The sequence below is a fragment of the Meleagris gallopavo genome, chromosome 1 (genome assembly GCF_000146605.3).
Source record: "Meleagris gallopavo isolate NT-WF06-2002-E0010 breed Aviagen turkey brand Nicholas breeding stock chromosome 1, Turkey_5.1, whole genome shotgun sequence".
NCBI lineage: Eukaryota > Metazoa > Chordata > Aves > Galliformes > Phasianidae > Meleagris > Meleagris gallopavo.
In genome coordinates, this window is record NC_015011.2 from 46270390 (window position 1) to 46282844 (window position 12455).

The 12455-nt window shown below is 51.5% G+C and overlaps 1 protein-coding gene across 2 annotated transcripts; it reads left to right on the forward strand.

Moving 5' to 3' along the window:
• Nucleotides 1–507: 507 nt before the first annotated feature.
• On the forward strand, nt 508–9405 carry ARHGDIB (Rho GDP dissociation inhibitor beta). Of its 2 annotated transcripts, XM_010709699.3 has the most exons (7): nt 508–526; nt 1196–1255; nt 4453–4641; nt 5203–5286; nt 6226–6302; nt 7620–7683; nt 8579–9405. In XM_010709699.3, exons 3-7 carry the CDS (start codon nt 4464–4466, stop codon nt 8776–8778), a joined length of 603 nt encoding a protein of 200 aa, XP_010708001.1. In that variant the 5' UTR covers nt 508–526; nt 1196–1255; nt 4453–4463; the 3' UTR covers nt 8779–9405. The 2 variants fall into 2 exon arrangements, with proteins under 2 accessions (XP_010708001.1, XP_003202229.1); XM_003202181.4 differs by lacking the exon at nt 508–526 and having other exon boundaries at nt 1147–1255.
• The last annotated feature ends 3050 nt before the right edge of the window (nt 9406–12455 follow it).

Sequence of the window (12455 nt, forward strand, 5' to 3'; positions counted from 1 at the left end):
AGCAAAGCATTAAGCAGTTTCTCTTGGTCAGGAACAAATTAATGGAGGCTTAAAATGACTCTGGGGCTACAGCCCTGACTATGCCAGCCAGATATGTGCCCTGTTTGTTCCCTGAAAAGCATCTACCTTAAAGATAAGGTAGGTTTGGAAAATCACACAGAATCAGAGAATGGCATCAGTCCCTCTCTTCTGAGATCTGCTTGTCCCTGGTAGAGATTTCTCTGATTCAGTTGTCTGCAGCCTCTAAAAATTTGTATGTGATAAATATTTTCTATCAGACATGAATCTGGGGCAGTGAATGTAAGCCCCTCAACAATAGATTTGCTTAGCTTCTGCAAACACATTAAAAGAAGTGCATCAGTCATTTCAGATCCAGATTTGCTGGTTGCAGACCAATGATCTAATTTGTCCTTAAATTCCGCACTGAGGATGATGTGCACGGAGGAGTGATGTGAGTGAAGAAGCAAGTGGGCAATCTGCAAGTGGAAGAAGAGAAAACCTGCCTGCATTTTGGAGTGGAAGTGGGGTAAAATCCTTCTTGTATTTAAGCATGCCTGGGAAACGGGAGCTTATTGTTCCAGAGGCTGCTGATCTTTGGGACTGCTTGAAAATGGCTGGGAGCGGGGCACACATGGCCGGATGGGAACGATGTGCCGATCAGGTGTAGCAGGTAGCATGCGTTACAGGTGAGCCTGGGAAAAATGATGCTCACCTATAACGACCCCCACTTGTATCCCCGCCTATGCATGAAAACGCTCGATCCGATTTTCCACACATCACCAGTATAAATCAGTACAACAACGATATACACCGGCACCGGCTTTTCAGACCGATCTTAATTACAGCAAGCGGGAAAAGAAACACAATTAAAACCGGGGATCGAACAACAAAGAGCCGAGCGCCCAGGTGCAGTAGCAGCAGCCCTCACAAAGAGCCGGGAGCCTCTCGGGGCCCCTCCCGCACCCCGCCCGGGGGCTCTGCGCTCACACAAAGCCGCGCAAGAAGAGCGCAGCGCCCGGAGGGTCGGGCAGAGAGGTGCGCGGAGGAGCGCTGCAGCATGCGGTCTCGGGGCTTCCTCTTCCAGTGGGCTGGTGGAGGGAGGTCTTTTTTTTTTTGTTGTGTGTGTGTGAGTGATATTTATTTATTTATTTATTTTTTTCCCCCGCCAACTTCCTTCCTGCTCCAACTGCCAAAGCGCAAAGCTGAGAGCTGAGAGCAGAGGAGGACCCCGCAGGCAGGCAGGCACCGCGCAGCAGTGAGTGCGAACCCGGGCGGAGGGGGGGAATCGAGGGGGGTGAACCTGGGGAGGGGGTAACTTCTTTGTTCCGGTGTTTGGTTCCTTCGCTCAGCCTGGCCGGCACACGGGCAGGGCCCTGTCCGCATTCGACGGAGAAGTTGGGTTCGGCGGTTTGGATGCGGACGGGATGGGGGCAGAGGGAGGGTCCCCCCGGTGCCCGAAGGATCCGGCGGTAGCCGGGCGCTGGGCTGCCCTTCTGCCCCCGCACCTCTGGAGTGGGACGTGGGGTGCCGGTGGGGCCGCGTGTCGGTGCCCCAGGGTGGGAAATTGCTTCTTTGCCTCCAAACCCGCTTCCTGGAGATAAGCCGTACATTGAGGGAGGGGGGCATTTAAGGGAGTGAATTGGATGCGCTGAGGGAGCGTGAACAAAATGCTATCACCGTGACAGCCCTCTTTGTGCCTTGTGGTGGCGTGGGGGGATGAGGAAGTGCATCCCCCTGTGTGCATCCCCCTGCCTCAAAACGCTGCAGATGCACGGGCAGCCCCAGCACAGGCAGCGGTGCGTAGGAGAGCACAGTCCCTCCGTGTCTTCCCACAGCTGATTTTATGGTGGGAAGTCCCTGATATGGCTCCAGCCCTCTCTCTGCTGCTGCATGGAAGCTCACAGACCTCAGAGGTGCAGGTGATGCACAACTGAGGGTCGGGGCTGCAGGAAAGTGAGAAAAATACAGCAGAACAGGGCATAAATAAGTCACATGTCTCCTTGTGTAAAGCAGCTACAGGATTAATGCTTTTCATTTTTAATGCAGCTGGTGGCCTGAGGTCCTGGGGGGGCTCTGTGGAGCTGTGTGCTTGGCACAGGAAGCCAGGCACCCCAACAGGTGGGCACTAACATGCTCACCCTGGGGATGCTGCAGTGCCTCAGCCCTGCAGCACACCTCTGCTGGTGGAGGGCACCAGTGCCACAGGTATAGCGAGCAGATGCAGTGCCCAGAGCTATGCCAATCCCCAGCTTTCCCTATTCCCCAGGGCTCTTCCTCAGCCCTGAGGAACTGCTGCCTGTGAGGTAAAGGCAGGGGTGGGGAACAGGTGAGATGTGATCACCTCCCCTGCCTTGGGAACATGGCAGGAAAGTCAGGTCCACAAATTGGGGATAAATGGTGGAGTGGGGGATCGCTGCCATCTTGCAAAGATGTATTTGAGCTGGCAGATGTTCAGCCCCAGCCAGGCTGTCCTCCATGGGCTCCTGCCACTGGCACAGCAGGCTACCTATGTAACTCTTTGCAGGCTTTCAGAGCCTAAATGCATCTGCCCCCATGGGCTGGCAGGGGAAATCTGCAACATGAATGATGCAAGGAGGAGGTCTGAGGAGCAACCAGCTGCCTCAATCCTGGCTCTGCCTCTTCTGTGTAGGGGCTGGTAAGATCTTGCTCTCGTCCTGTGATAAATCACAACCCCTATGTAGAATGGGAACAGGCGGGCAGTTGCTTTATAGTTCTAGTGGGGGCAGACAGCCTGGTATCATGACAAAGCTCTGGGGGATGGAAGTGACTCAGATCTGCAGCTGGAGCCCAATGGCTGGCATGACCTGCTGCTGGGTGCTGCAGCTTATCACATCCTCTTCCTGTGGCTGCTGTGCAATAGCACTACAGGGTCATGAGGTGCCATCTTTAGGTGGTTGTGCTGGGGCTGCACAGTGGTGGGACACGAGCTACAGCGCTATTATTGGGAAGCTCCTGGTTTCTTTCCTCATGAGGAAAAGCTTGTGTGCCTTTCCTATAGGTCCTTCATGCTCCCAGAGCCAGGAAGGGGCCTTTGGCTTCTGGGACATGCTTTCCTTCGAGGCCATTAGAACTGGGATTTCCTTTTACTTCCCAGCTGCTCCCCCCTGCAATAGTTCCTGACTCACCACAGCATGTTGTAGCAAAGCAGCCTTGTATCAGAGCTGCAACACAATTGAGTGCACTCACCCCTGTGCTGCTCAGTCCTTCTCTGTCTCTGTAATGTGCCTTTGCCAATATGCCCCTCCTTGAATGTTTTCCACTGGTCTCATCCGTGCTGGGATAGCACTGGGAGGTCTGTGTATTACTCATTGCTGCCTGATTCCACTTGCTGATTCACTGTGGACTGTTGCATAAATATATATATATTTATTTGCATTCTCTTTCAATGAAATTGAAAACAATCCTGGGAGCTTCCTACTGGGAACTTCAAGGCCACAGCTGTAGAGAGGAACAAAATGCTTAGTGGGGGAAATGCAAGTAACCAGGGAAAAAGTGAATTTTTAGCAGGGACAGCCCCAGAGGATGAGTTAATATAAGAATAAGCTGAAGTGCACTGAGTGATCTGTGTAGCAGTGCAGCTCACCTCTCCTTCCTCTTGCTTGTATTTGTCTCCTCTTTCCCTGTCATGTCCCTCTGCCTCCCTGCTCTAGCTCCCATATGGGATGCTGCCCAAGCTGCCTCACCATCAGCTTGGCGCTCAGTGATGTGCATCCTGGCTGAGCTAGGCTCCAGCTCTCCTGTCTCTCCTTTCTGAGAGATGAAGTACAGGTATGCAGGGCTGGATGCAGCCACCATCATGCTTCCTTCCTCAGCAGAAGGGAGACCTGATGAGTCTGGGGTGAGCAAACATTGGGAATACCAACAGACAGATCAAAGTGAGTGCATCTCCTTGGATGCTTTAGACAACATGCTGATATAAGGGAGCTGCTGCCAGGTATATGATCTTTTTATGATCTCTGACTGTTGGTTTGTAAGAAGAGAGTGAGTGAAACATCTGTCCTCAGCTACGTTCCCATCTCTGTGCCCTGCTGTGTGGCTGTGGCTCTTTGTATGAGCTCTCTGGCAAGCACAGAAGCTGTGCACAGTGGCTTGTAATTGCAGGGTTGTCAGCCAGCAATCGCACTGCAGAGCGACTGTAAATCACTCTGGTATCAGCCTCTGCTCCTGCACCTCCTCTCCGCAAGGGAAGGCTGGCGGAGGTCTGTGTGTGTGTGGTGTCTGTGGGTGAGCAGTGAGGGCAGAGGGGGCTGAGCTCAAGCCCAAATTTCAGCACAGCAGTGTCAGGATTGCTGATTGCTGCTGCCATTTGTCTTAGACGATCATACTGTGTTGTGCCTGCCCGGCTGCCTGGGGAATTGATACACAGTGTGCCCACAAGGGTGCTACTCCCCCACAGAGCAATCCCATTGACTGCCCCTCTCTGATACCCAGACCAAGTGACCATGACTGAGAAGACCCAGGAACCTCATGTGGAGGAGGATGATGACGAGCTGGATGGGAAACTGAACTACAAACCTCCTCCCCAGAAAACACTGCAGGAGCTGCAAGAGTTGGACAAAGATGATGAGAGCCTCACTAAGTACAAGAAGTCTCTGCTGGGAGATGGACCTGTGGTGGCAGGTAGGCAGGAGCATCCTGGTAGGAAGGGACTGCGGAGATGCACTGCAAGAGCGTGTCTGAATACAGAGATGGGGTAAGGTGGCCTCAAAGAAAAAGTAAGTTGGCTGACCAGACTTCTGCTGGCAGACTGGGAATGAATAGGTGGAGAGGTGCAGGGAATCTGGCAAGGAGGCTGCTCTGAACATTAGATGTAAAGTATCAGAGAGTGTTAGTGTCTGAAAGGGGCTTGTGGTATGGGATGTGTGGGTCTTGGAGGGCTGCAGGGGGGTTAGGAATATGAGGGAACCAGCTTGTGCTGAAATGGGACCTAAAGAGAGATGTCTCCTGTGGTGGAAGGATCTTGTCTAGGTATTGAAGTAGTGGCTGGAGGGATCCATGTTGAGTGTCTGGCATAGATACATGGTCCTGTTGTGCTACAAGAAGTTTGGTCTTACTGGGTGCTTTGTGAAGTGCATCCTCTGTGTGGGAAGTCAGTAGCATTTCTTCGGTTTCTGTCCCCCTTCCCCCTCAAACACTTAATTTCACAAGCTGACAGCTTCCCCCTCACTTTCCTACCTGCAGACCCAACAGCTCCCAACGTGGTGGTCACCCGACTCACCCTGGTATGTGACTCTGCTCCAGGGCCAATCACTATGGACCTTACAGGTGGGTACAGACTCACTGGGCACACAGAAGAACACACAAAGGCCCTGGGATGTTTCAAATTGAAAGGGAGTTTGTCCTTGAGATATTAGTGGGCTTTAGAGGAGTCGTGAGGGTATCATAGCCATGCTTTTGATTTTAAGGTACACTTGGATGAAAAAGAAGATGCAACAGAGGGAAGTGTGGAGGATCTTTCTCTCATCTAGACTGCTCTGGTAGCTTCTGGTAGAAGGGTTCCTTCTGCTTTCTCTTCTTTCTTTCATTTAGAGCACAATGGGTGTGCATGCATTTGGGTAACAGGCTGTTTTGAAACTTCAGAATCAAGCAATACTGCAGTTCCGGCTCCAGAGGACATGGGGAGAGGAACAGGCTTCACCTTATATGGGCTTTTCTATATAGAGAGGAAGCCAGGCCCAGAGGAGTAGAGAAGCTTCCTGTTCAACTGCAACCACACAGTGCCTGGGAGGCCTCACTAGCTGGGCAGGGGCTGTGATACACGCTCAGCTCACCTGGGCCTGGGACCGGGTATGGCTGAAGCAGGGTATTAACGATGTGTGCAGTGCTTAATGATGGGCCTGCACATAAATATCTCTTGTACCAAGACCTGTGTGTGTTAAGCATTGTCCACACAGAACCATGTGGATGTGGCACTGAGGAACTTGGCTAGTGGGCATGGTGATGACGGGTTGTTGGTTGGACCTAGATGACCTTAGTGGTCTTTTCCATCCTTAATGCTTCTGTGATGCTTTGGTGTGAAGACTGATGCATATGCACTGCTCAGGTGTTGGCATTTCTGCCTATGTCATCATGCAATTGCTGTGTACTCATGTTGCAGGTGTGCAGTCTTTTGAAGGGATGCTCACCACTGACATCAGTCCCTTGTGCAGGTGTTCTCTCCTTGCTGTGACACCCCCAGTTAATGGCTTGATCCTCCTCTCACAGGTGACCTTGAAGCGCTCAAGAAAGAGACCTTTGTATTAAAGGAAGGAGTTGAATACAGAGTCAAGATCCATTTCAAAGTGAGTTGCTTTATGTATTGTTCTACCCATCAAGGGACTTGGTCTTTTCAGAGAATTACTTCTGCCTGTTCATCCCTTGGAAGAAGTTGCCTTCTGTCCACCAAGGATGGTGAACAACAGGTTATTTGGAAATTTTGGCTGAGTTTGGCTGGACTTTACAGCCAACAGAAAGTCTTTAATTCACACAGAGTGGGAATGGAAAAGAAGGAAAAGAGATGATGGCTCTTCATGACATGGTAGTTCTGCTTGCATTGCTGGGCTTGATGAATGCATAGCAAAGATTTAATACTGTAGCATTTGGCAGAAGATACCTGAATTCTCTTGAGTCATGACATATCCAAATGGGCTAGTTTCAACCCCCACTCTTCTGTTAAGCAGTGTGTCAACCACTTCTGCTGTTTCCAGCTGAGAACAAAACTCAGTCACGCTGCAGTGTGCCATCCAGCACTGAAATGATCATCTCTGCAAATGTTTGCTGCAGACAAAGCTGGGTTTGGCAGAGAAGGCAAAGAGAAGTAAGATAGTGCTCCTGAAACAGGAGGGAAAATGTGAATGTGTGGGCTCTGCAGGAAAGATTTCCCTCTGTCTCTGAGGTTGACCTGCTGTCTCAGATGGCTTTATTCTTAGACACACTTCCAGTTCTCTTTTGTGCAATGAAATATTTCCAGCTGTATTTGAGCCCTGCTGACAGGAGATGCTTGGAGTTACTTAACTCCCTCCCTTAGTCCCAAGGCTGGTAGGAGCTGACACTATGTGAATTCTCCTCAAGATGTAAAAGGATCTTCCCATCTTTCACCATGGAACTGTTCTGTAGAGGGGCAGTGTCTGCTGGATAGGGGCAGCAAGAGATATCCATGGGAGATTTGAAGAAAGATTACAAGCAAAACTGTGCCCTCCATCTCCTGAGGAACAGCTTTGCCAGCTTCTCACTGAGTTTAGAGGGCATCTGGGAGAGTTCAGTGAATCTTGCCCACGTGTTTGTACTGAAAGCATGACTCCAGTTACCCATCTCTGGTTTCCCTTGCTTCACTTTTCTCTGTCATTATTAGTCTGTTCTGGGAATCTGCCTCAGACACCTTCAGAGTCAGGAGAAGGATGGGTAAGAGAAAGAGATGCCCTCAGACACGTAGAGAATGCTGCAGGTCTCTGGCTGCCTGTTGGGAAGTGACATTAGGACTCCCCACAGTGTGTCTTTTGCCAAGCCCTTGAGAGCAGTTGTGTGAGGAGCCAAGGTGGACATCTCTCTAAGGAGAGAAAAAAAGCAGATACAGGATCATGACTCTCCCATTAACTCTTACTTCTGGTCACTTTGTGCAGGTAAACAGGGACATTGTGTCAGGACTAAAATATGTGCAGCACACCTACCGAACAGGAGTGAAGGGTGAGTAAGAGACCCGCATGCTCTGCACACCCATGATCTTTCTCTTGCAACCCTCTCTGCTCAAATAAGCGTTCCTGCAGATCTGGACCAGGACAGGGCCTCCCTGTGCTGCTGCACAGGAGATGTGGCTTCTCAGCAGAGTGCATTAGCCTGCACTTTGTGTCACCCAGGCCAACTGTTTCCTGTGCCTGTGTGAACTCATTACAAGCCAGCTCTGCTGTCTGTATGCTACACCACCAGCTGCAGCAGAAATGTCCCCAGAGATGCTGTTCAGACGGTGTTTGCCACAGGCTTCCTCTTCACCTCCCCCACTAGCCCTTGAAGTGTGGCTCAGTCCTTGTGGAGCTTCTCACTCATCAAAGTTTCTTCCACATGCACTTGGTAAAATTCACAGCTGCTCTGCAAAGGTTCCCACTATCTGTGGAGGATTGTGCTTGCTTGTAGCTTCACGTGTTTTTACAGTGCTGCCCTGCCTGGGCTTGGCAAAGGAAAACTCCACTTAGCACACACATCCCACGTGTGTATTTTTGCATACAACCACCACTAAGGCTCCACTGTCCTGTTAAGCATGCAGGTAATGTCCTCTCACCAGAAGAGAGAAGTAACAGAGGATAAAGAGAGATCTCTATCTGTGTGTTGTGGCTGCATACTTCCCACAACTGTTTGTTGTGGGAGCAGCATAGAGATGTGAGACGGTACAGACTTAACTGCCTGCCCATCTTAGCCCACTCTCTCACTTCCTTCACTGATGGTACCCCTTGCTGGCCACGTCCCTTTCTCTCACCACTCCACTATTTCCTTTCTGTCAGTGATATGTACTTGTGTTCATAGCTTTTTCTCTTCTTTATTATTCTCCTCCTGAGAGTTTCATTGCATGTGGATTGTTTTCTCCTAGTGGACAAAGCCACATTTATGGTTGGCAGCTATGGGCCACGGCCAGAGGAGTATGAATTCCTGACGCCTATTGAAGAAGCTCCTAAGGGGATGCTGGCTCGAGGCACCTACCACAACAAGTCCTTCTTCACGGATGATGACAAGCACGACCATCTCACCTGGGAGTGGAACCTGTCCATCAAGAAGGAATGGACAGAATGAGCTCACCCCATTTGCCTTCCCCCTTCCCTTCCCTTTGCCTCCTGCACCAGTCTCCAGGTGGGCCATGCCCACCACGTTGCTCCATCCTGCCACCACGGCCGGCCACAGCCCTTGCAGCTCTCCTCATGGGTGCTGGGGCTCTGTGCCAGCCTTGGTTGATGCACAGGCCTGCAGGTGGCCTTTGCTGCTTCTTCTGATACACTGAAAATAACCCGCCCATTCTCACCACCATCCCATCATGACATGCAATGGATTAAATTGGGAAGCATATCCCGCCCTTTCCCCCAGTACTTCCTCTTGCTGCCTCCATCTCTCCTTCTATACCAACTCTGGTCCCGGGAAGTGCCTTTTCTAGGAAACAAGATCACCTCGCCAGCTCCTTGAGTCTCCTGGCAGGGCAGACTGGTCCCTGGAAAATCCCTCTCTGAGTTACACTTGCCATGTGCCCTGACTCATTGTAAATGGCTACTTATATCTCCCACGATGGTCTCCTGGTTTGTATCTGGTGCCCCACCCCGTTGAAATCCATTCTTGTGCAGGCAAAACCAGTCAGGGGGATGCAGCTAGATGCTGTAACAAGACATCAGTGTCTCAAGAATAAAAATGATTTCTTTCTTCTTCTCTGCATGAGCGTCTCTTTCTTTTCTGGAGTATGGCTCCTGATACTTCAGAGTTTGGCAGTGAGGTATATGTGGCATTCACTTCTCATGTTTAACATTTCCCATGGCAACTGTTCTCATCCACCAGAGGAGATACAGGAGCTGCATGTCCCACTGGCTGGGCAAGTATGTGGGAGCATCTGTGAGACCCAGCGCCCAGGGAAGTGCAGGGGAACCCTCTACACAGTGGTGCAGTTGAGATGCCCAACACTGTGTGTGAGGGCACACCAGCAACAGCGTTGGTGAGTCTGTCCAAGGCTGATGCCTGTGCAGCAGGGAGGCCCAGGGCTTTTTCCCAGCCAAACAGATATTTCAGGAGCTGGAAGCTTTGCCCCGGCCAGCTGCTCCTTTCCCATCACACGGGAGTGATTGCGAACCCCAGAAGCAGCTGACGTGTCGCTTGCCAAGGAGAGGTGTGGATTAAGGTGGCATGATGAAGAGAATGCAAGCGGGCACCATGGGCACCTCTGTCTTCCCATGTCTCTTTGTTATCCTCTTAGCCGGGAGCTCCCCAGCAGGCTGTGCTGAAGATAACAGCTCTACATCCCACGGTAAGTGAGCCTTCCCAGTCCTCCTCCTCACACAGAGTGTGCTATTGCGAGCTGTGTGAGAGATATGGGGGGAGCATGTAAGGGGTGAGATGCTCACATGGGTATGTGTGGGAGCCTCAGAGCTGCTCTTCTGTACCCTTGGTCCAATTATGACCTTTTCTCTCCAGGCACGGAAGGAGATGCAGAGAAACTTGTCCTACTGAATGACATCGCAGATGTGGAAGCGTTCATCAGTGGTGTGGAGGTGGCAGTTGTTGGGTTCTTCCAGGTGCGTTGGCAGCAACTCCCCTCTGACAGGTGGAGCCCTATCTCTGGTGGGACAGCAGGGCTGGATAAAGCCCTTCATATACCTCCATGCAGTGGCTCCTGCCATGGAGAGATGCTAGGGTTGTGATAGACTTGAAGTCATGAAATGAGGGGTGCATGGAGTGGGAAATGGAACAAGGGGTGGATGTGAGGCTGTTGGTAGGAGCCTGGAGTGTAAGAAAGAAAAATGCTGCAGGAGAAGGAAAAGGGGAATGTGGGTGGCAGAGAAACTGAGTGCAGTGGCACGAGATGAGTGGGAATGTTGGCTGTTGGCTTTGGTCATTGGTGGCAGAGCGAGGCACTGCCTGCATGGCAGGGCTAGGGAAGCTGGGCCCCAGGAAGCAGTGATGGTGGGGATCATGTCTGAGAGGATTTGGGCTTAAGCTCAGTTTTCTCTTAGTGAGAAGAGTGGCATGGTCCCTCTGGCTGCTTTGCCCCCAGAGTAGATACCCTTGAGGTCTGTGCCTCTCCATGACCAAATTAAATTGAAATGTGGCATCAGAGTGACTGATAGGTGCATGTGTCGCTTGCCCCTTTTTCCTGCTACTTGAACTCTGGACTGCATACACTGCTCATGCCAGAAAAGACTTAATCCTTCCAAAACTTCCTTCTGCAAGCTCCTTTCTCCTCCTGATTTAGTCCTGGGGCTGGAGGGCAGACTAGGGAGGGGTTATGCAAGTGGGGTAAGGCAATGACATCTTGCAGCACACTGCAGAGTGAGGACTGATGCTTCTGTAGTAACAAGTGTGTGAATGCTGGAGGCCTTTGCCCCAGGGCCTTGCTAAACACTGATCACAGAGCACTAGCTGCCTGGGGCTGGGGCCTGCAGGCATAGAGTTCCTTGAGGGCCTCTCTGGCAGCACTGTAGCCCTACAAGCCAGAGAGGCTCTGGTGTCTCCTTCCCTGGGGCAGCTGGCTGGGGTTGTGGTAGGGCTGGGACTCCTGTGAGTAGAGTTTTGTGCCACCAGTGCCCCATGCCACCTCTGCCTCCCTCCCATGGCATAGTTTCATTTATCAGCATGGGTCTAGGCAGCACAAGGTGCTAGGGCAGGGAGGGCTGAGTGTGCCGTCCTGAAGTGTGGGGACAGTCCTGGCTGCCAGGAGCACAGGGCAGCAGCCAGCAGCCTGGCATGTGTTCAGTGTGTGAAGCACAGCAGGGCTCTGCTTAAGCAGCAGATAAGGACTTATGCATGCCATGAGGCCTTGTCTTGGCCCTCTGCCCAAGAGTATATTCATCCACATAATGCCTGCGTTCTCTGCTCACCATAAATCATTTCTCTGCTGCAGCCTTTCAGCTCACTGCAGCGCACAGCTCAGCAAGCTGTGCCTGTAATGAGCTGGGAACTGCATACCACGATGGAAAAACAGTGTGCTACCCTGTGTGCTGTGTGAGAACAGGGCCTGTTCAGCCAAATCAAACCCATCCTTCATAGGAATGCTCCAAAACAAAGCAAATTCCCACACCATGCCTTAATGCAATCACCACAGCCATGTCGATGCGCTGGCATTTCCAAAACAGGTCACAAGAACTGTTTTCCTTTCACTGAAGAAGGAATTTTGTTTTCTGTTCTCTCTGGGCTCACAAACAGCTGAGCTGACAGTTCAAAACGAAAAGAAAAACAAAACAGCTTCCAAGCAGAGACTGTCTGGAGAATTTGAATCTAAAAAGTATCAAAAATACATCCCTCAGAAGAGAAGTTAGGAATGGGAATAGGAAGGCATGCGTTAATGCAGCCTCAGGCTGGAGCTAATGCTCTCACTAGATGTGGTAAGCCCGAGGTATTTAACAATTTTAACAGCCCCCTGGACTGCAGAATCAAGAGACTGTCTTAAAAATGATCTATGTATATAATGCATATAGCATGCACGTCTGTACGTATATATATGTAAGGGTTACACCCAGGTTCTGACTTTCTCCCCTCCTTTCTGAGAACTCCAGGGCTTCACATCACTGCAGGGTGCACAGGGAGCACACTGTAGCCTCGCGGCTGCCAGCGCCGGGAGGAAGACGAAGAGGAAGGCCGCCTGCCCGCAGCTGAGGGAAATGGCGAAGCGAGGCGCCCCGCGGGCGGCTCCCGGGGCGGCCGGAAGGTGTCGCCCTTACGCCGGCGGGGCGCCGCTCTGACCGCCCTCTCTTCCTGTGCCCGCAGGAGCCGGGGAG